The 24,619-nt window shown below is 38.1% G+C and overlaps 1 protein-coding gene across 4 annotated transcripts in view; it reads left to right on the forward strand.

The window, feature by feature from the left end:
• Positions 1-2,531: 2,531 nt before the first annotated feature.
• LOC126814400 (steroid 17-alpha-hydroxylase/17,20 lyase) overlaps positions 2,532-24,619 on the forward strand; it is a 45,288-nt gene continuing 23,200 nt past the window's right edge. Inside the window, exons 1-11 of one of the 4 annotated variants that reach the window (XM_050539497.2) lie at positions 2,532-2,765; positions 4,884-5,084; positions 5,357-5,437; positions 6,558-6,656; positions 7,019-7,112; positions 7,855-8,013; positions 8,997-9,205; positions 9,641-9,766; positions 10,253-10,357; positions 11,233-11,367; positions 11,846-13,660. In XM_050539497.2, coding sequence (XP_050395454.1) covers positions 4,925-5,084; positions 5,357-5,437; positions 6,558-6,656; positions 7,019-7,112; positions 7,855-8,013; positions 8,997-9,205; positions 9,641-9,766; positions 10,253-10,357; positions 11,233-11,367; positions 11,846-12,189 — 1,512 coding nt within the window. In that variant the 5' untranslated portion in view covers positions 2,532-2,765; positions 4,884-4,924 and the 3' untranslated portion in view covers positions 12,190-13,660. Of the gene's footprint in view, positions 2,766-4,883; positions 5,085-5,356; positions 5,438-6,557; positions 6,657-7,018; positions 7,113-7,854; positions 8,014-8,996; positions 9,206-9,640; positions 9,767-10,252; positions 10,358-11,232; positions 11,368-11,845; positions 13,661-14,930; positions 15,063-17,490; positions 17,692-18,180; positions 18,262-19,596; positions 19,696-21,626; positions 21,721-21,834; positions 21,994-24,352; positions 24,562-24,619 lie in introns of those variants that run through there. The other 3 variants (XM_056099524.1, XM_056099522.1, XM_056099523.1) reach the window with 3 other exon arrangements.

The following is a 24,619-nucleotide window of genomic DNA, read 5'->3' on the forward strand; positions in this document are numbered from 1 at the left end:
ATGACAACACGCTAAAATCTGATTAGGAGTAACAAACCATTACGTTATTATTTTTTTTGTAGAATTTAGTCAGTTTGTGCAGCCAAAACTGTAAATGGTGCAAACATTCTGCCAACGTAGATGTTGTTGACCCCCTTGCGTCTATTTGTTAAATATAAATTCGGTCATCAGTAAGTGTTTTACGGATGAGACAAAAAATAATCCCAGATTGCCCTGCCCATATCTCGGTTATTTCTCAACGGATCTTCTTCGGGTTTTCATTTTTGGATTCTTTGGACGAATCCCATATTGACTCTGACTGACGGTTTTTCGAAATTCGGAACTTCGCTTGATCAATATTATAGCATCAAAGATTTGCGAAAGTTTTCTTCATCATTTTTTCGACATTCAAGATGGCATATGTCCGTCACTATTTGAGGTATCAAGTTGAAACTTGGTAGGAATAAGGAACTCATCGATGCCTTCAAAATGGCATATAAAAAGATATTTTGTTACGACTTCCGGAAATTTCCGGAAATTACCGAGGCCTTCCGATTTTTCCCCGATCATGAATTTTAATAAAATAGACAAAAAATGACATATGGTGGCGTTAGCCCCAGATATTATCTTTCATTTTCAAAGACCTTGTTCCATAACGCTTTTAACCGCTTGGCCGCCATATTTTAATTCCAAATTTCGAAAACTTTTTTTGTATTGAACCTACTCCAAATGGCAAGAATCCTAAGGGAGCCGATTTTTTTAAATTCGATTTTGTTTACTTCCTGTTTCATTAGGACAGCTATTTGACTGATTCGAAATTCGAAACACTGCAATAAAGTAAGTTCATAGCTGTGTTTTTCTTTACTTAGTTCAGCCATTGCGCTATGTGTCTATGACTAGTCTGTGTTGAGAACCACTGGTCTGGAGCGTCCGAAAGCAATTGTGGGCGTATAATATTTTTTTTAACATTTTTTTCGAATGGTAACTCTAGAGTACCGATGATCAGACGAAGTAGACGAAGATGGCACGATTTGACAAGATGCTTTCACGATGGCCTTATGAAGGGTAAAATGGACACACGAATTTAACACGAAAATGAACTTTCGCTAGGTCTTTGGGCAATTTGTTGGCATGACACAGATATTGCCAGCGCTCATGAAGTTGCTGCCGGGGCCTGAGAAACTCCACAGGCGGTCATACGATGGCTTAAGATGCCCTCGCGAATGGTCGGGCGTTTTTACGATCAGTGCCGAATATGGTAGTGAATTTGGTTATAAATATTTATAGATCGGATATTGAATGATTTTCGTTTAAAATATAGCCATTCAAATATATATGTCACGTTTGGCAACCTGAAAAGATAAAAGCTTGAATTTATATATTTATTAACTGTCTACTACAGGAAGGAGTAGTATGTGTATCTCAAAATAATAATATCGTTATAAAACAAGTTCATATTGGGACAAACATAATAATGCTAATCGTATGTTCATATCCATTTCGCATACACACAGGGGTCTTTAGCAGTCGTTGGAAGGCTGAGAATCCAGAAGACCACCACGAATTAGGCAGGCTATCCCTGTCACGAATAAACCCAAGAGCGAATTCATTACATTTTACAGAACCAAATGCTATAGCAATATAGCGGTGCGTGTCTTTTAAGATCATTGCACACCCGCCCTCTATGTTTTACACGGAATAGGTTTAAGACGACCTCTTGTAACATTGTGCTTCAGTCACAATTAAAGGTAGTTTAAGCTTCGTTTCATGTTATTTGAGTTATGATCGGGAGGGTTATACCATCATGTATTATAGATTATAGATTACGGATTAGCATTATTAGACCGTATACTGTTAAAATCTATAAACTGAGATGACCCAAAATTGAGCACGCTGTACCGTTAAATTCTATAACAGATCCCCTAACAGTGGACATGGCTTTTTGGCCTAACTTTCAAACCACACAAAAAAGACAATTGTCTCGATCACTGGTCGGTTTCTAAAATATACATACTTGTAGTAGGTTGTGTTCGTTTGGTTTTGCAGGGGAGGGGGGGGGCGAATGATTATCGCGTGCGCGCTGTATCATAAGGTATGTCATTGAGTCAGTTGGCGTGGTTTCGATTCCCCTGCTGTACGTGACAAGGAGTAGGGTTGCCTGTCCAACCCCGTTGGTTTGCTCCGGGTCCTCCGGTTTACTCCCACTGCTAAAGACCTACGTGCAAGCACATTATTGAAATAAAATTGACCCATGTGTTAGTCCCGAAATGACATAGTTTGTGACGAGCGTGGACGTTAAACCCCATCTCTCTCTCTCTCTCTCTCTCTCTCTCTCTTTCACTCTCGGTTTGCTTTTTCTGTCGATAGAACTTCATATAGATGCCTGGTTTACGTGGTAAAAATGGCGTGTAGATATTTGCGTTGTTTTCCTTTAATGTCAGTAATCATGGGGTCTACGCTTATTGAATGGGTAATTTCTATTTATAGATTCTGCTTCAATATCACATAATTACGCGTTGTTTACGTGGTTAAAATGACGTGTACACTAAACGTACAAACCTGGTTTTAAGACACGGCGAATACAGAGACCATAAACTATTAATATTACTCATAGATCACATGCTTAACAGTAACTGAACTGAATTATAGAAGATCCGCATGAATGCACAGTCAGTATATAGGACGCGGACACTAGCTGTTTCTTCATAACAAACTTATACATACACAGTGTAGGTTAGCCTAGTTAACAGTGGTGGAGCTATTTGGAGTGAACTCTTTCAATGAAAGTTTGTATATTTCTGTATAATGTTCAAACTAAAATATTAGATTAGAATATGATGTTTTTACATCGATTATTTGTCTACGCTTGTTTCTAGTTTGTAGTTTACAGAATGAAATGAAATGGGGTTTAACGTCCTAATGTTCTGCTCCTATACTGGGCTAATGAAAACGGGCATACGCCATACAGTGTGCTATGAGGGAAATTTTGCCCGGATAGCGGTACTACGGCCTTCTCTTATATATAATTCCAACTGTCAAGGGATCTTTTATGTGCGCGCCAATGTGTACACGGGACCTCGGTTTTTCTCCCATTCGAACGACTAGACAGCTGTTCTTGTCAGGCCATCTTTCCTGCATCACTGACAACGGGGAACCACGCCGGAAAATCTGGATGAACTTTCTCGGTGATGCATTCTATCGACACAAAGAAGCAAGAAAGTGCGTCAAACGTTTAACCGTTTCTGACCATTTTTGTATGGTGGCTGTTAGCGGCCATTCAAATGAATCTAAATCGTCGCCTTGTGAAGAAGGCGACAAGTCGACAAGTCGACGAAATCAACCTGCCAACACGACAAAAAAAACCCGACGAACGTCGCCTTCATTTTGTCGTGTCGGCGGGTTGATTTCGTTGACTTGTCGACTTGTCGTGCGGCGACTTGTCAAACTCGAGCATGCGCATTGGCGATTGGATAACTTGCATGCGCACAGATTAACTTCCGACTTGTCGCCTTGTCGGTTGTGAATAAGTCGAAGGCGACAAGTCGCCGCACGACGAAATCAACCCGCCGACATGACAAAATAACCCGACGATCGTCGCCTTCATTTTGTCGTGTCGGCGGGTTGATTTCGTCGACTTGTCGACTTGTCGCCTTCGACTTATTCACAACCCGACAAGGCGACAAGGCGCCGCACGACGAAATCAACCCGCCGACACGACAAAATGAAGGCGACGAAATACAATTATTTCGACTTGTCGTGCGGCGACTTGTCGCCTCGGAAGTTAATCTGTGCGCATGCAAGTTATCCAATCAGCAAATGCGCATGCTCGAGTTTGACAAGTCGCCGCACGACAAGTCGACGAAATCAACCCGCCGACACGACAAAATGAAGGCGACGATCGTCGGGTTATTTTGTCGTGTCGGCGGGTTGATTTCGTCGACTTGTCGACTTGTCGCCTTGTTCACAAGGCGACGATTTAGATTCATTTGAATGGCCGCTAACAGCCACCATATTTTTGCCACTTGTCTTTATATAATCCCATTTACACGCCAGAGGCTAAAATTTGAGTAAACGTGGGCCTAATTAAACATACATAATGGAAGAGCTAAATCTGCCTATTGCAGATCTTTCTTTAGGCCTGAAATGCTATCTAAATTATTAATTAGACATTAATTAACTTATCCATCGCTAAATTATTAATTCATTAATTAACTTAACGGTGTCATCGCTAGTCTGCGATGTTTATTGGATTAGGTTCCAATTTGCTGTTCGACTTCGTCCATTCATGATTTAATCATGAAATGGATAATCGAGACTATGTTTTTTATCGTACCGACTTTAGTAATGATGATCGCGGCTGACCGACAATCCAATCGCTAAAATCTCGGTTCGGAGTGGATCAATTTTACTGAAAATTTCGGCAAATTCCCTTTACATTATCTAGTTTTTAACTATTATAGTGAGAAATGCCAGTTCTTTATCTAATCTCCCATAATGTATCTTTAAAGATTTTCTAGAACTGCGCGTAATGTTTAGAATAAACAATTGTTTTGCTGCTTGTTTGGCTACCAATTGGTGTAGTAAACTGGTAATGAAGGGAGTTGGTGTGGGTGATCAAGTGACCTAACGTGCGCTTTAGATCATAAGGTTTATCATCAATCAAGTGGCGTGGTTTGGATTCCCCGCTTGTATGTGACAAGGAGTAGGGCCGTCTTCGATTTGCTGCCACTGCTAAAGGAACCCTATGCACAAGTCAGAGTGTTAGTCCGGAAATGACATAGTTTGTATCGAGTGGTCATTACAACACTGCCAATAGAAATGCTGTTATTTGGCTGAATAAATTGTAAGTGGCTTGTCACGCCAATAATCATCCAACCAGGCATCTGCTTTTATTCTAATTTCAGTATCCTGAAACATTGTTTAGTAAAATCAAAAGATTCTCAAAATGTTGGAATCGTATTTGAAACAGATTCCCTTATCTTTAACAACTCAAGCCTTGTTGCTAGGATTAACAGTTGGTTTGGTTACATATTATACATTTGGAAAGAAAAAATACAAATTACCACCAGGACCATGGGCTCCACCATTAATAGGACACATCATTGGTGAGTATATATTTAGATAATATAAATAAACATGCTTGAAAAGAAATGTCCCATCAGTAACTGCAAACGTTAATGGCATATTGATTCTTCGGACTGTCCATGCCCCTACCACAGCTAAATGGCCTCGGAGTCCCCGATCGAGTTATTGCTTTACGCTATCACAAGCACACAATTTCAGGCTCTCGCACCTTTACCCACCATGCATCTATGGGTATTTGAAATCCCGGTTTGTTTCGTCATCTTGATGGATGTTTCAATATATTTTCTTTCAGCTATCAATTGGAGCACACCTTTGTATAGACAATTATTTGACTGGAGCAAGAAATATGGACCAGCAATGACACTCTACATGGGTAAATAATTTTAACAACCAGTTCAAAAGATCCAGCAAACTGGGTTCTGGTTGAGTATAGTAAACCTAAATTCTACGAACTCGAACCGAATATAGTTTAGTTCAACTCAACTCGAATATAATTACCCATTTGGTCCTTATAACGTGCGCGTTACACCATAAGGTCTGTCATTGAGTCAACTGTCGTGATTTTGATTCCCTTGTTTAAAGATACATTATGGGAGATTCGATAATGAGTTGGCAGTTCTCACTATAATAGTTAAAAACAAGATAACGTAAAGGCAATTTGCTGAAAATTTCATTCAAATTGATCCACTATGAACCGAGAACTAAGCGAATGAAATTTTTCTGCCTAGCCTCGGTCATCATTACTAAAGTCAGTACGATAAACAGCATAGTCTCGATTATCCATGTAATCGTTAAATCGAGAAGAAAAGTTATACAGTAAATCGGCTCACAATCCACCTAAGATCGCAGGCTATGCGATGCCAGCTAGAGTTGATTATGGTCTGGATAAGTTAATTAATGTCTAATTAATAATTTAGATAACATTTCAGGCCTAAAGAAAGACCTGCAATAGACAGATTTAGCCCTTGCATAATGTATGTTTAAATAGCGAGAACTGTCCGTTCCTTATCTAATCTTCAATAATGCCGCTTTAACATTACCTCAATAACCCTATCTATTTGTAGGGGGTTTGTTCATAAGGTCCGTAATTGATGCAACTGCCGTGGTTTCGATTCCCCGGTTGTACATGACAAGGAGTAAGGTCGCATGTCCATGCAACCTCATGGGTTTTCTCCGAGTCTTCCGATTTCCTCCCACTGCTAAAGACCCCCTACACAGAACGCATTTTTGAAATAAAATTCAACAATGTTAGTCCCGAAATGACCAGTTTGCGTCGAGTGAACGTTGAACCCCATCTCTCTCTCTCTCTCTCTCTCTCTCTCTCTCTCTCTCTCTCGTATAACTGAGTTCATATAAAGTTATTTTTGTTTTTATCAGACCAGCTTCTAATTATCTCCCTTTTAAATCAAATTGATTTTACCGCTTTTAAAGACTGGATATTCCAATCAGTGTATAACGTTTTTCACGTTTTTGTAATAATAATTTCGTTATAGGACCCGTTAGATGTGTTGTGTTGAATGATGTTGAAACCGTAAATGAAGCATTGGTAAAGAAAGGAGCAGATTATGCCGGCAGATTTAAAAGTTTTTCTAGTAAGATTACTATTTTGGAAGCGGAAAATAGTTCGAACAAATGTATTGAGCATGTAAAATAACGCAACAAAGAAGAGGGCAATATTTATGAATAGAGCAATACCACCACATCTTGCCCATTCCATCTGTATTCAACTATATATAGCTTTGGATAACCCACATTATAATATTGCTCGTCTTCCGTCTTCCGTCTACAAATAATCAAAGGAAGTATAAAATGCCGCACCAATCAGCAGTGCGCATGTCCTACATGAGATAGGGTGCGGCTATGATATCCGGAACTTCCGATATCACGCCTCTGAGTCTTCACAATTTAATGTAGTAATGTAATGAATTATGCATTATGATTTAACTTATTTCAGTTGAGAAACTTACTTCCGGTTATAAAGATATAGCCTTTGCCGATGTCTCTCCCACCTGGAAACATCTCCGTAAAATTGCTCTTCAAGGTCTGAGGTAATGTTTTTTTTGGTATTTATAGATACATTAATTAGTTAAGAGTTTTATAAAGAGTTGGCCATTCTTGCTATAATAATTTAAAAACAGGTGATAAAAAAAGAAAGTGTTGAAAATTTCAATCAAATTACTTTGTTCTGAACGGAACTGTTACTGTTGGAAGTTTGGACTAGAAATAGGCATCAATTGTGTCTGCACCGTTTATGAGAATTGGCGGCGATCGTTTGATTGACAGACGATAACTCCACCCACATATTCTCGATTATCAAGTAACATGCTCAATGGCTGTGTAGCTGTGCTTGGCAGGCCTTTCATCACCAGTTTCCGGTAGTGACGTCAGCGACTAACAGTAAACGTTAGCTTAGTCCGCCATTTATTGATTTAATTTTAAATGAACGACTGTTTAAATCCAAACTGTAGCCAAGCGGTTGATTTTGAGCTTGTCGTGTAAATAAAGCTTAAATTAATAATTTCTGTAACTTAAATAAAGATGTGCAATAGGCAGGTTTAGCTCTTGCATAATGTATGTTTATATGTATTAATGATTAACAGTTTGAATGTCATGGGCACCAGAATTACCCACATGTATTTGTTTTCCTTGGGTTACAACCTTGCTAATATTTTATATCTATCCATCCATAAATCAAGTAATAGTTGTTGATTTTCTAGATTGTATATTTCAGACAATATTTATATGTTGATTCAAGTGATAGTTGTTGATTTTATGAATTGTATATTTCAGACAATATTTATATGGTAGTAAATTAGAAGAGAAAGTATTTGAATCAACATCTAAAGTTATGAGAAGATTAAAAGAAGAAGAAGGTAAACCTATTGATATACAGAAATATATTGGATTGTTGGTGTGTAATTTACTTCATGGTGTTTGTTTTAACAAAAGGTATGTTGGTGTGACCTGGGGATCCCTTGTTCGACCCCGGACGCGGAAGAATTCTCAAAATTCTAAAATCATACTTGGTGTTTTCGACTATAGTGTCGTCGATTTCAGAATTAAAATGTCGATCAACTAGCTTAGCGTCTGTACTCGAGCGGAATTAATTATAGTATTTAATTAAAGATACATTATGGGAGATTCGATAACGAGTTGGCAGTTCTCACTATAATAGTTAAAAACTAGATAATGTAAAGGCAATTTGCTGAAAATTCCATTCAAATTGATCCACTATGAACCGAGAACAAAGGATTGAATTTCCGCCTAGGCTTGATCATCATTACTAAAGTCAGTACGATAAACAGCATAGTCTCAATTATCGATTTAATCGTTAAATCGAGAAAGAAAGTTATGCAGTAAATCGGCTCACAATCCACTTAAAATCGCAGGCTAGCGATGCCATCTAGAGTTGATTATGGTCTGGATAGGTTAAGTAATGTCTAATTAAGACCTGCAATAGACAAAATGAAATGAAATGTGGTTTAACGTCCTACGGTTCTGCTCCTAACCTGGGCTAATGAAGACGGGCATACGCCATACAGTGTGCTATGAGGGAAATTTTGCCAGGACAGCGGCACTACGGCCTACTCTTATATAGAATTCCAACTGCCAAGGGATATTTTACGTGCATGCCAATGTGTACACGGGACCTCGGTTTTTCGTCCCATCCGAACGACTAGACAGCTGTCCTTGTCAGGCCCTCCATCCTGTATCACTGACAAGGGGAAACCACGCCGGAAAATCTGAATGAACTTTCTCGGCCAATGCCGGGATCGAACACCCGACCTCCAGGCTAGCGAGCCAGCGTCTTACCCACTTAGCCACGTGACCCCCCCCCCCCTGCAATAGACAGATTTAGCTCTTGCATAATGTATGTTTAATACAACCATGTTCTTATGATGATGTTTTTGGTTTTTGTTGTCTTATTTTAGTTTTGATATCAATGACAAGCAATTTTTAGAATTGCTAAATGTCTTCGAGTCAACCAACAGCGATCTCGGAAATGGATTCTGGGAAGACATCATTCCACCACTTCGCCGATTTCCTACAGCTAAATTCAAACGCATCATGGAATCCTTTGAAATATTTTTGAATTTCATAAGAGAAGAGTACGCTGCCCACCAAGATAATTTTTCAGAGGGTAAGAACTGAATCGTGTATATTCTAAAAGATTCTAGTCACCCACAGTCGACTGGTTTTTTTTACGATTTAGACTTAATTAATAGACAGGGGTGGGTGGGGGCGCCACCAATTGCCTCCTGGTGCGTCCTATGAAAGCATAGGTTAGTGCTAATATAGTTATATTTTTAAGGTGTAAATTATTTAAACAGCTCTCTGATAGAATGATTATATTTGTGTTATTTAGATAATATGAAAGATTTCACGGATTATTTGAAAAATTTTGTGTATTTACGATGTTGTTTTTTTTTATAAATTAATGTTATTGACATAATGTAAAAAAAATTTTACGGATTATTTGAAACAACTTGGGGATTATATATTTTTATCTATTTATATTATTTAGATGATATGAAAGATTTCACGGGTTATATTTTTATTTATTTATATTATTTAGATGGTATGAAAGATTTCACGGATTATTTGATACATGCCAGAAGACAAGCCATACAAGAAGATCCGGATATAGAAAATGTAATTACAGACGAACATTTGGTACAAACATGCACGGATATATTCTCGGGTAAGTCATATCTTTCAACAAGAAAATAAATGTATTAATTTTACATAAATGTCTTTCTTAAACAGGCATTATGCAAAAGCTAATCTGCCTATTGCAGGTCTTTCTTTGGGCCTTAAATGTTGTACAAATTATTAATTAGAAATTTAATAACATGACAAGACCATAATCAACTTTCGATGCCACAGCAAGGCTCCAATTTTAAGTATATTAGAACGATTCGGCCATTTAATGATTTAATTTAAAATTGGAGAAGCTAAGCTAGGACGCTAATGTCCAGTATGGTGGTTACGATCCATGCACACATCTTGTCAAAACTACAACCATTGATAACGTCGCTCAAAATAAAGTAATTTGAATGAAATTTTCAAATTATACATTTTACATTATCTATTTTCGAACTATTATAACAAGAATGGCTAGCTCTTTATCTAAATCTTACATAATGTATGTTTAACTATTGAAATATCTCTGGGGGGTTTTTTGTAGCTGGAGTTGATACAACTCGACAAACTATTAACTGGACTATTCTATTATTAATAAAACATCCAGACATACAGAAAAAAGTTCAAGCAGAATTAGACCAAGTTCTCGGTGAGTTTTCTTTATAAACAAAACCTGTATACTGATCTATGAACAGAAACAAAATGAACGACTTCATCACCAGACTTGGCATGTAATTATTATTGTCTTTACGCCTCTGGACAAACACATTTCCAATCAGGTTTCACGGTGATAGATATATGCAGTGCTCGTTAAATTTACCCATAGTTGTTTCTTTTAATAAATAGGTTTGCGACCAATACGGAACGGTTACAATTTAGTTCTAAAAGTAGCGGGTGTTTTGCAGCCCCCCCCCCCCCCCCACACACACACACATACACCACGCTTAGTCCAGATAGACAAATGGGCCGATTTGTTTGTCGAGTGGGCCGGTGTTTTTTCGGAAAAATGGGTCGGTTTGCCGGAGTCTCTTACACATTAAATCACACCAAAATCAGGCCTATAAATCAGTATTCAACTGAGTCATTTATAAATTACATAATGTTATACTTACTAACTATTATTCGACCTAACTGGGGGTGATAATTGATTTGCTAATTCTGAATGGGATGATTTTGTTTTGCGCCCACCCCCTCATGGGAAAATATGTTGGCCGGAGTCTCTTACACATTCAATAAAACCAATATCAGGCCTACAAATCCATATCCAACTGAGTCATTTAAAAATTACATAATGCTATACTTACTAACTACTTTTCTATATAACTGGGGGTACTAATTGATTTTCTGATTCTGTGTAGGCCGATTGTTTGAAGCGCGTCCCTTCCTAGGAAAATATGTTTGGGTGCCCCAGATTCCCGGAACAGTGTTATACATATACATGTATAAGGCATGTCTGTGACAAGAAGGAAGTCATGATAAAATATACTACTGGAATAATTAAACTCAATATTAACCATTTATTAGATGCCGGACAAGCTCCAACTTTAAATGACAGACCGAGGTTGCCATATACAGAAGCTGTACTACATGAGAGTATGCGATTGTGTCCAGTAACTCCTTTCGGATTACCTCATTCTACCCGATGCGATACAACGATAGGTAAGAGCTTGGTTCATTTCTGGAGAGAGAGAGAGAGAGAGAGAGAGACGGGGGGAGGGGGCGGTAGGGGTACGCTGACTGAGATATAGACGATGGGTTTAGTGTTCAGTCATCAGAAAATAATTACAGTTTAGTTTGGCTTGTTCTCAAATTCACCGGGATAGTTCTTTGGGTTGACAATAAAAGGTTATCTGGGCATAGTAACTACAGATTAATCCAGGTTGTAATCGTGTATGTGTCATCTTACTATAATTGGTCCATGATATACAACTTAATAACTTGTACAACTGGATGGATATAAGATATGTTCAGCAATGATCCGATATTGCGAGTACTTTTAATTAATGATAGGGCTTACAACACTACACGAAAATATGGACAAAAGCAACACAAATTGCTTATTGTTTTAGAACAACATGTTTGCTTCACAAATTCGGTAAGGTTCGGTCATATGATTATTCTTTATCTTTATCTACAGGTGAATATGAAATCCCTAAAGGAACAACGGTCTGGATAAATCACTGGGCACTTCACCACGATCCGGATAATTGGAAAGATCCGGAAATATTCAGGCCTGAACGACTACTGGACGACGATGGTCAATTGGCACCAAAGTCCATGTCATGGTTGCCCTTTTCTGCTGGACATAGAAATTGTTTGGGGGAATCTATTGCTAGACCCGAGATGCATTTAATGTTAGCTATTCTGTTGAGGAATTTTACGTTTAGATGTCCAGAAGGAAAGACCGTAGATTTGACACCAGATGGTTCCTTGATGTTTTTACCACGAAAATCTGACATTATCGCGGAATCGAGAAAATAAACAGACTGATTTGATTTATTTGCCGAATGTTGTCCTTTCTGTTATATTTTGACCATTAGATCGTGTCACCAATATGTTTCATTCAGAATAAGTTCGAACCGATATGCTTTATTCAGAATCAGTTCGGATCAAATTAGTTATCGATATGCTTTATTCAGAATCAGATAGAACCAAATGTGTTTTATTAAGAATCAATTACATGATCATTTATTATACAAAGAGGAATTAAACATACATTATGCAAGAGCTAAATCTGTCTATTACAGGTCTTTCTTTAGGCCTGATATGTTATCTAAATTATTAATTAGACATTGATTAACCTATCCAGACCATAATCAACTCTAGATGACAACGCTAGCCTGCGATCTTTAGTGGATTGTGAACCGATTTACTGCATATCTTTCCTTCACGATTTAACGATTAATTGGATAATCTAGACTATGCTGTTTATCGTACTGACTTTAGTAATTATGACCGAGGCTAGGCAGAAATTTCATTCGCTTAGTTTTCGGTTCATAGTGGATCAATCTGAATGAAATTTTCAGCAAATTGCCTTTACATTATCTAGAGTTTAGCAATTATAGTGAGAATTGCCAACTCGTTATCGAATCTCCCATAATGTATCTTTAAGCTTATATTATTTTATTGGAATACAAAATGGAACCTTGTCGTTTTGCATCATTTATATTTTTCCAATTCATTTTAAATATATATATCATATATAATATTTGTAGATTTATTTCACTTATTACAAGTAATATGTCGTTATAATAATTATTTTACACCATTTAAACATACTTAGCCGTCAAATCTATAACTATGTACTAGCACAGAGATAATATATGCTACCATATTTTTGTTGACATTGGAAGTTTATTTCTGGCGACGTTTAAACGAGTGTTTTCTCGTCTTTATTAAGCAAAGAAATCTCGTCAAACTCCCACGACAGAATCGTCTTCATTTGCCCAGTCAGATGCTAAACTCCATTTCATTTCATTTCCACGACAGAAATATACCTGTATTATAATAATATATATCTGCGTTGTGTGGCATATAGTTAGTTAGTTCTTGGTGTTTAACGTCTGCTTCCACATAAGTGATATCGCAGACAAGGACATAGGAGAGCCGAAGCTGATTCCTGTTTTTTAGAATATGATTTTGCAATCTTTCCATTTGGCCTTAGGTCGTGGATTTGGTTTAGTGGGAAGTTCTTCCCTTTATTTAGTATAAAACATATCGTTTGGTAGATGATCTAGTCTGCTTCTGGATTGGTAGATGTCATCGTTTGGGTTTAGTGTTTAGGTGCCAGGCATATACAGTTCATACTTAATATATGGACCAAATTGTAAATATTTAATATTTCTAGAGTTGCTTTTTGTATTTAATTTCGTTTTTTAAAAGCTTTCGTTCGTTTCTTGGGTTTTAAGCTTGTAATCAATGGTTAATATAATACTAAATACTGCTATTTTTACACCCTCGCCTTTGTTATATTAATAGTTTAAAACAGACGACCAGCATTGTAAATATAATCTTAATGTCTACCTACTGCGTTCGTTCGTTCGTTCTTGGTGTTTAACGTCTGCTTCCACATAAGTGATATCGCAGACACTGCATGCCACACGGGTCTTTTATACATATCAAGTTGTATAATTACCTAAAAACAAAAGTGATTAGATGCCATCTTTATCAGGTGACTTTAATTAAACTGTCTGCATATACGGCAAGATTATTAAATACATATAGCAATCCATAGCCTGAGATGATTACTTAATTGACACTGCTAAATCAATACAATTACAATATACATTCTCGTTCTTATCATTTAGTTATTTTATATGCGTAATATACATTCTCAATCTAAAATACATATAGGATCGATATAGAATAACGTTATTAACGCGTTAAGCGGCCCATATCGTGTTCTCTCTTCTCCTCCCAGGACAATAGAAGCTGAAGCGTGACGATATAAATAAAAACTGACATATCGTGAGTCCTTATTTATGACATATATGCACTTATTGAGCGTGTTTGAAATAGCTTTATTTAACTCCGCCGGTCCCACATAAGTGATAACACACTTATTGAATGAGTAATGAGTAACGGTGGTGGATGGTCGAATATTTGTAAATATTTTAAAAATAAAAATACGTGGCGTGCATGTAAAAGATCTCTTGACAGTTGGAGTAGTGATGCTGATCGGGCAAAATTTCCCTCATAGCACACTGTATGGCGCATGCCCGTATTTATTAGCCCAGTTCGGAACAGAAAAGTAGGACGTTAAACCCCATTTCATTTCATTTCATGTCATTTCTAAATGTTTTTATTAATAATTTTTTAACTCCATTAATATAACCAATTCACTCTTTCATATACGTGAAATTATGTTTAGTATGTATGTAATAATTTTTCGTTTATTCATGTATGACATATATATATATATATATTTAATTTTGAATAAACATATTTACAAGAAAAAAAAGCGCGCGCGTTGTATCGTAAGGTCTATCATTGAGTCAACATGGCGTGGTTTCGTTCGATTCCCTGGTTGTACAATTTCCAAATCTGAATTTAAAACAACCATATAGACACCTACGCGCAAGCGAATTATTGAAATAAAACGGAACCATATGTTAGTCCCGAATTGACCCAGTTTGTGTCGGGTGTTCGTGAAACTCTCCCCCTCTCTCTCTCTCTCTCGTCTCTCGCTCGCTGAATTATTGATGGTCGGCATTAAATATAACCAAACACAAGAGACTTGGCCGACCTCGATGTGGCGGATAGACCAATCATATAACTACATTTACAATAACATACAATGTACACAGTTTGTGACCTGTTTACGAGTAGTGGAGTTATTTGGTGTGACTTTCAACGTAAGTTGGTGCATATTGTGTTTTTGTGTAGTTCTATGTTTGTTGCAATTAGGGAGTCACGGTGGCTTAGTAGGGTGAACTATCCCGATCGTGCTCTATCGATGGGATGGCACTATATATAGGTGGCACTATAGTATGAAAACCCGCGCAACCGGGATTTCCCGGCATGGTAAGGATTGGACAAAGAACCGAGGTCCTTTGACACAATGACGTGCACGTAAAGGAACTCTTTAAAGCTGGCATTCGATGTAACAGTTGTCCGTCATTCATTAGCCGCCTCCCTGCATTAGTCAGCAGGACGTTAAATCCTGTAATTAGAGAAATGGGTCAGCATATGATATGGTAAACATCGAACATACTGGGCAACAAGATGTAAAATACTAAAATATATATACATGTATAGCGTGACTCACGCGTATACTGGTTTATTTGGGAACGACAAATAGCATAATAGATAACCCATTATAGCAATTCCTCGACGCAAGGGTTTAAGTCGTTATATTATAACCCTTGTTATCGTGAATGAAATGAGGTTTAAACGTCCTACTATTCTGCTCCGGCTGGGCTAATGAAGACGGGCAAACGCCATACAGCTATGAGGGAAATTTTGCCCGGGCAGCGGCACTATATATCGAATTCTAACTGCCAAGAGATCTTTTACGTGCACGCCCATGTATACACGGGACCTTTGTTTTTCGTCCCATCCGAATGACTAGACAGCTGCCCTTGTCAGGCTCTCGGTTCTGCACCACTGACAAGGACAAGGGGAAACCACGCCGGAAAATCTGGATGAACTCTCACCTTCAATGCAGGGATCGAACACGCGACCTTCAGGCTAGCGAGCCGGTGGTTTCCCCTTGTTACCACGCCCAGGTAGTTTAGGTTAACACAGTTAATGTGACAACAGCTATATTTTATTGAAATATCTTTTGAACTCTCTATATAGACAACACATCACTCATTGTTTTTTAAAATTTATATATAGTTGTGGACGCCTTCCACTATCCCAGTGCTGGATTAACCATAAGGCAAATAAGGCACGTGCCTTAGGGCCAGCCAAAGATCCAGGCCACAAAATAATAAAGTAAAACTTTTTTGATAATTATCAGGTGGTGACAAAAATGCTTGCCTTTATTTTTATGTAAATAAATTGCATCCTTCTTCATCTACGCGTTTAATAAATTTTCTGTTGCTAAATTTAACTTGTCAATGAGCCCAACATATCTGTATTTTCAGGCCACCTATCAAAATGTGCCTTAGGGCCAGCAGAGCCTTAATCCGACATTGCACTATCCCACCCCACAACGAATGTTAACAAAATACGTAATACAATGCATAAGTTTCCGTTCGATCCCTGCATTGGCCAAGAAAGTTCATCCCGATTTCCCGCGGGGTTTCCCCTTGTCAGTGATACAGGACGGAGGGCCTGACAAGGACAGCTGTCTAGTCGTTCGGATGGGACGAAAAACCGAAGTCCCGTGTACACATTAGCGTGCACGTAAAAGATCCCTTGGCAGTTGGAATTCGATATAAGAGTAGGCCGTAGCGCCGCTGCCCGGGCAAAATTTCACTCATAGCACACTGTATGCCCTTCTTCATTAGCCCAGGTTAGGAGCAGAACAGTAGGATGTTAAACCCCATTTCATTTCATTTCATTGCATAAGTTTCCTCACAACATTTCCAAAATATTGAATTAGTTCAAGTCATCGGTTTTCTTCTGCTTTACGAACAAGAAACAGTAGATTTTTTTTATTAAATTATGCCAATAATTTCTTAAAAAGAAACATAATTTCACATACGTCCGGGTCCCTCGCTATGCTTCGACCATCTGGACAAGTGTCCCAGCTGTCCCACCCCTCTCCTCTCACGTGCCCTGATACAAACATGTTATAAAACCTCATCTTTTTATAGACAAATTTACTATTAGAATAAATGAGAACTAAACAGCCAAACAAGTATAAACAACCACCCCAACCCATAACTATTGATACACAAAATTCCCCCAATAAAGAGAGAGATATAGAGAGGCGGAGGGGGGGGGGAGTTTAACGTCCACTCGACACAAACTAGGTCATTTCAGGACTAACATTTATGGTTCAATACTATTTCAATAATTCGCTAGCGCGTATGGGTCTTTAGCAGTGGGAGAAAAGCGAAGGGCCCGGAGAAAACCCACGAGGTTGGACAGACAACCCTACTCCTTGCCACCGGGAATCGAAACCACGCCAGTTGACTCAATGGCAGACCATATTATGATACAGCGCGCACGCGCTAACTATTCGGCAATCCACCCCCACCCCTTACCAATAAAGCACGCCACATTTCACGCTAATTGCCACATATTCACCATAAAGCGCACAACAATCTGGTCATGACGAACTTTCTTGGGCAGTCTCAATAATTTTGTTTGCTTTAATTCTAATTTCAGTATCCTAAAACACTGTTTAGTAAAATCGACAGATTCTCAAGATGTTGGAATCGTATTTGAAACAGATGCCATTGTCTTTAACAACTCAAGCCTTGTTGCTAGGGTTAGCAGTTGGTTTGGTTACATATTATACATTTGGAAAGAAAAAATACAAATTACCACCAGGACCATTGAGCCTTCCATTAGTGGGTAGCTTGTTGTGTGAGTATATAATCTAGATAATTAATTAAATAACTTGATTTAAAAGAAATGTCCGAACAAGCTTTTTGAATTTTTTGCTTTGCTCTGGGAACACCCACTCAATGGGTCGGGTCAATTTGTAAGCACTCCCACATTTACCTATCTTAAATCTATGGATATCCTAAACCCCGTTTTTTTGTGATCTTAAATATATGTTTATATACAAATAGACATACTTTTAAAAACATATCTAAACAGTTCTCCAATTTCGTTTCCCTGTATCAAGCCCATTCGAGTTTAAAACTTTTGAGTAATGCTTTTACAGAAACTCACATATTTGTATATGTGTTTAAATATAAATAGACATACTTTGTAAAATATCTAAAGAGTTCTCCAATTTATTTTTGCTATATCAGACCCATTTGAGTAATGCATTTACAGAAACTCACATATTTATCTATTCCGCTATTGTACTCTTAATCGTGTGTCCTTTAATTTATTTTCTTTCAGCAATGAATTTCAAGAATCCTCTGTATAAACAAGCATACGATTGGAAAAAGACATATGGACCAGCAATAACAATATATATGGGTAAATTCTTATCAGTATAAATAATTTTAAGCTGTTTTAATACGTCTGTCCGGCTTCCACGATTACTTGTGGACGCTCTAGAGGCTTAAGTTAAATTCCCATTGACTTTAAATTTATGCACAGTGTTTAAGGTCCGGAGACGAAGAATCATATTGATTTCCATGTTTAAGGTCCGGAGACGAAGAATCATATTGATTTCCAACGATTACCATAATTACTGCCAGAGTTATGTCCCTTGGTCTCTTTGAAAAATACTTGTAGACGCCCTAAGGCTAAAGTTAATATCCGATTGACTTTAAATTTATACACAGTGTTTAAGGTCATGCGACGAAGAAGCCTATTGATATCCGATAATTATACTGCCAGAGATATGGCCCTTTATCACTTTAAAATATCTTGTGGACGCTCTGGAGGCTAAAGTTAATATCCGATTGAGTTTAGATTTATACACATTATTTAAGATCATGAGACGGAGATGCCTATTGTTTTTCAACGATATCCGGTAATTACTGCCAGAGGTATGGCCCTTGACCTTTTTGAAAAATCTTGTAGAAGCTCTAGAGTCTAAAGTAAATATCCGATGGACTTTAAATTCAATTTATACACAGTGTTTAAGGTTATGAGAGAAAAGGTCTATTGATTTTCAACGATTTCCGATAATTACTGCCAGAGTTATGGCCCATGATCACTTTGAAATATCTTACTAACGCTCGATCTAGACGCTAAAGTTAATATCCGACTGACTTTAGATTTATACTATTTCCGGTAATTATTGTCAGGGTTATGGCCCTTGACCTCTTTGAAAAATCTTGTAGACGCTTTAGAGTCTACTGTTAATATCCGATTGACTTTATATTTAACACAGTGTTTAAAGCCTCGAGACGAAGAAGCCTATCAATTCAAATGATTAAAGAAATCGATATTAAAATGTTTTGTATGCTAAATGTTAGAATAGGGCAGAACTAGAAGCCAAATGGCTTGTTACTCGTAATTAGATTTTGTTGTAAATGTTTTTATTTCTGACAAAAGACAAAAATATGCGACAACAACTGTTGACTCCCCGGACGACTTAGCTGCTGTGGGCATATGTTTCATTGCCTGGCAACCTATCTTTATATGACCAGGTGTGCTGTATCTTACTTTTAAAGCTCATCTGTTTTTAACGGTTTACAATTTCCAGAATTATGAATTAATGAATGTTGTTTTTTTTACCTGTTCACGTTTAAATATATTTCATTCATGTTTTTATAATAACTGTATTCTGTATTGTAAAGTGACGTCTGAACCGTTTGCTATAGATAATGGTAATAATAATACTAATTTCTTTCAATATAGGACCGATAAGATGTGTGATCTTAAGTGATGCGGAAACTGTAAATGAAGTATTGGTAAAGAAAGGAGCAGATTATGCCGGCAGATTTCAAACCTATTCTAGTAAGATTAATTATCTTCTAAAAACGGACATTTTAACAATAAATTTCGGGTGATGAACGGCCAAGACAGAGTGGGTTTCCGAACAGTAATGGCGTGTCTTGCAGACAGGGAAGCTTCAGAACGAAAAGGCCTTGTTAGAATGTTTCTGAAATTTTCGGTATTTTACACCTTTTAGTTAGTAACATAGTTATGTCCGATATTCAAATAACGAATTACTGCGCATGTAAAGTAACACAGCAAACAAGGGGACAAATGATACCACCACACTTTGTCCCAGCTAATTTGCATAGGATTAAAGGCTTGTTTGAACGACACTATCATAATGGTGCTTTGGTTATCTAACACTACATTTGATTAGTCCAATATAACTTCATCTTATCAGTGTCATTTAAACACGAATGCCGTTGTCCCAATGATTTATTCTTCAAAGCATCCCGAGGTGTCCTTACGAGTCGATTTTCCAGAACACCCGATACCACTCACTGGAACATCAAATCAACAATATTTTCTAAGGTACTTTTGTAATATACAATATATACTGAGTGCCATGGAAAACGCATCACTTAGTTTTTCGTATAACAAAATGATCCTGGAAACATATCTTATTTATTTTGTTTCTTATTGTGAACAATATTCAGTTGGGAACACATCGATAACAACACATTTGTACACTTATGGATGTTTAATCCCTAATCAAGGGTACAAAGTCAGAGGGGTCAAAACCAAAAGTACGACACAGATGTCAGTAGCGCGTGTGTCCTCCACGGGCCATCATCACGACCCCTGCAAATGTGTAGGGCGGTCCGGTGATGAAATGTGAAGCCTCCCCACACTATTACACTTCCCCCACCCCATCGATTCGTTTCGAAGACGCAGCAGTCTGCAAGACGTTCCCCAAGACGTCTCCACACACGTTGACGGCCATCAACGTGATAAAGATGAAAGCGACTCTCATCACTGAAGAGCACACTTTGCCATTCTACTCTTCTCCATGTCTTGTGTCCTTGATCCCATATCAAACGCCGCTGACGGTGATGATCCCTGAGTATAGCTCTAACATAAAGTCGTCGTGCACGGAGTCCTACTTCTCTTAGACGACGTCTTACGGTGTTGGCACTTACTGGTCCTTGTCTTCCGACGACTGCTGCACCTGTTCGAGTCGCTGGGCGGAATCTGTCACGCAGATGAGTGACCCGGATGTAGCGGTCTTGAGCATGGGTTGTAACGCGTTTTGGACCAGGACGTTGACGGTCACGTGTTGATCCAGTAACTCGAACACGTTCCACCAACCTTACAATAGTGGACTGATGACAATTGAAGTGTCTGGCAATAGCACGTCTAGACATGCCAGCCCTGGACATTCCCATGGCTTCATTCCGTTGATTTTCAGTAAGTCTCGGCATCTCTAGCTCGATTCCTTCACACGTCCAACCACAAATTACGACAGATTGACGTTTTACAGTTCATGTACTGCACATTAAGTTGAAAACATGCTTTTAAAGGGCTCACAGTCACACACAATGCTGGACGTGAATATTGGGATTTTCATGTGCATCTCGTGCAATTTTTTTTTTTTGCACACGGGCGATATTTTTTGCGTTTGGGAGCATTGTGTGAAACAATAGTTCATAGTATTGCATAATATTATACATACAAAACCACCTAGTAATAAAATATTTGGGAAAAAAAAGTGATGCGTTTTCCATGGCGCTCAGTATATATTAATATCCGGTCGACCAGTATCGCAAGTTTAACTCATTTCAGTGGAGAATCTTACTTCCGGTTACAAGGATATAGCCATGGCCGATGATACCACGTACGCTTCATTTAATTTGGAACGTCTAATTAATAGCAATTTGCAATATGGTGTACACATTAATATCCGGTCGATGTTTACAGTAAATAATGTTTTTCTAATTAATTAATTTCAGTGGAGTGTATTACTTCTGGTTTCAAAAATATAGTCTTTTCCGATGCTACTCCTGCCTGGAAAAAACTTCGTAAAATTGCTCTTCAAGGTTTGAGGTAATATATTTTATACTAAATGATAAAGTACATGGAATTTAAACTACCATATTTTTTTCTACTCAGTCCATGATTCAAGTAATAGTTGTTAATTTTCTAGATTGTATATTTCAGACAATATCTATATGGTAGTAAATTAGAAGAGAAAGTATTTGAATCAACATCTAAAGTTATGAGAAGATTAAAAGAAGAAGAAGGTAAACCTATTGATATACAGAAATATATCGGATTGTTGGTGTGTAATTTACTTCATGGTGTTTGTTTTAACAAAAGGTAAGTTGGAGTTTCAGAGCTTTTTCCCTTTCTTACCAAACCTTTACCATGGTTATTCTAGAGCTATATATATATACCCGTTTGTAATTAAATGGGATGTAACGTCCTACTGTTCTGCTCTGACTGGGCTAATGAAGACAACCATACGCCATACAGTGTGCTAAGAGGGCAATTTTGCCCGGACAAAGGTGTTAAGCCAGTGTGCCATGGGGGCAATTTTGCCCGGAAAGAGGTGCTAAGGCCTAATCTTATATCGAATTCCAACTGCCAGGGGATCTTTTACTTGCACGTCAATGTGTACACAGGGCATCGTTTTTTCGTCCCATCGGAACGCCAATACGCATTCCCTTGCCTTCGCCACACCCTCTTGTAACGATATGTATCGTTTGTCTAGGAACGGTAACAGATTAAAGACCGTGGTCAAATGGTTTTTAAAATACGTTCGACGATCTATGATTCTGTATAGGACTAGTGGTCAAGAAGTGACACCTCTGTTGGCCATGTGGGAGAATGGCGCTGGCTGACTAACCATGAGGTCCCAGGTTCGAGCCCGGTGTAAGCCGAGAAAATTCATTTCATTCATTGATTATGTTGTCTATATGCACCAAAGTACACACTATACCTTTAAGGAGTCACCGGATAACATTTCATTCTCATATACGGTTCAATTGAGCGTCTTTAAAATAGATTATATACAAAATTTTAGCTTCATCTTCCACCTATTGCCGAGATTCGATTATAACGCAGTTTACGAATAGCACAGTTGTCTTTAAAGGCCAGCTGTTGGACACAAACATTGGATGCTAAATTATGATGCGAGTCTGTGATTATATTATCTGTATTACATGTATAAAAGTTGATAAAATAGTAGTCTACTCTCAGGAAATAATAACTGAGCGCCATGGAAAACGCATCACTTTTTTTCCCAAATATTTTATTACTAGGTGGTTTTGTATGTAAAATTTTATGCAATACTATGAACTATTGTTTCACACAATGCTCCCAAACGCAAAAAATATCGGCCCGTGTGCAAAAAAAAAAATTGCACGAGATGTACATGAAAACCCCAATATTCACGTGCAGCATTGTGTGTGAGCCCTTTAAAAGCATGTTTTCAACTTAATGTGCAGTACATGAACTGTCGTAATTTGTTGTTGGACGTGTGAAGGAATCGAGCTAGAGATGCCGAGACTTACTGAAAATCAACGGAATGAAGCGATGGGAATGTCCAGGGCTGGCATGTCTAGACGTGCTATTGCCAGACACTTCAATTGTCATCAGTCCACTATTGTAAGGTTGGTGGAACGTGTTCGAGTTACTGGATCAACACGTGACCGTCGACGTCCTGGTCCACAACGCGTTACAACCCAGGCTCAAGACCGCTACATCCGGGTCACTCATCTGCGTGACAGATTCCGCCGAGCGACTCGAACAGGTGCAGCAGTCGTCGGAAGACAAGGACCAGTAAGTGCCAACACCGTAAGACGTCGTCTAAGAGGAGTAGGACTCCGTGCACGACGACCTTATGTTGGAGCTATCCTCAGGGATCATCACCGTCAGCGGCGTTTGATATGGGCTCAAGGACACCAGACATGAGAAGAGTAGACTGGCAAAGTGTGCTCTTCATTGATGAGAGTCGCTTTCATCTTTATCCGGACATGGCACCGATAGAACATGTCTGGGATGAAATTGGAGGCCGTCTGTATCGGAGACCACAGATGCACACCATTGCTGCTTTAGAAGCTGCTCTTGTCCAATTGCTGCTTTAGAAGCTGCTCTTGTCCAAGAATGGAACAATTTGCCCCAGGCCTTCTTTCAAACATTGGTTAATTCCATGCGACGTCGCTGCACAGCACTACTGACATCTGTGTCGTACTTTTGGTTTTGACCCCTCTAACTTTGTACCCTTGATTACAGAAAAAACATCCATAAGTGTACAAATGTGTTGTTATTGATGTGTTCCCATTTGAATATTGTTCACAATAAGAAGCAAAATAAATAAGATATGTTTACAGGATCATTTTGTTATACGAAAAACTAAGTGATGCGTTTTCCATGGCGCTCAGTATACATCAAATTAAGAAGTTTTAGGAAGAAAATACTAATTCCATTTTACGTAGCGATTTCACGCACTACGATGACCACCGGGCATTTTTCAATAATGAAATATTTGTTTCACGGATAAACCATGAAAATATAAAAGGTATACCGACACAAACTGATTTCAACACTGGTTTAATAACATTTTAAAGTACTTTTTCGCGCATTTGGGGAGCTCTTTAGAAATATTGTCATATATTGATTGTATTGATTACCTCTTCAAAGTGATGATGTTTTTTTTATACTTGTCTTACTTCAGCTTTGATATTAATGACAAGCAATTTTTAGAACTGCTACATGTCTTTGAGTTGACCAACAGCGAATTTGGAAATGGATTGTGGGAAGACGTCTTACCACCACTTCGCCGATTTCCGACAGCTAAATTCAAACGAATTATGAACAGTTTTGACGTATTTTTGAATTTTATAAGAAATGAGTTCGACGCTCACAAAGATAATTTTTCAGAAGGTAAGAACAGAATCATGTATCTTTTAAAACCTTCAATTATAAACTAAATTATGCTTTC

This window comes from Patella vulgata, chromosome 3 (genome assembly GCF_932274485.2).
Source record: "Patella vulgata chromosome 3, xgPatVulg1.2, whole genome shotgun sequence".
NCBI classification, from domain to species: domain Eukaryota; kingdom Metazoa; phylum Mollusca; class Gastropoda; family Patellidae; genus Patella; species Patella vulgata.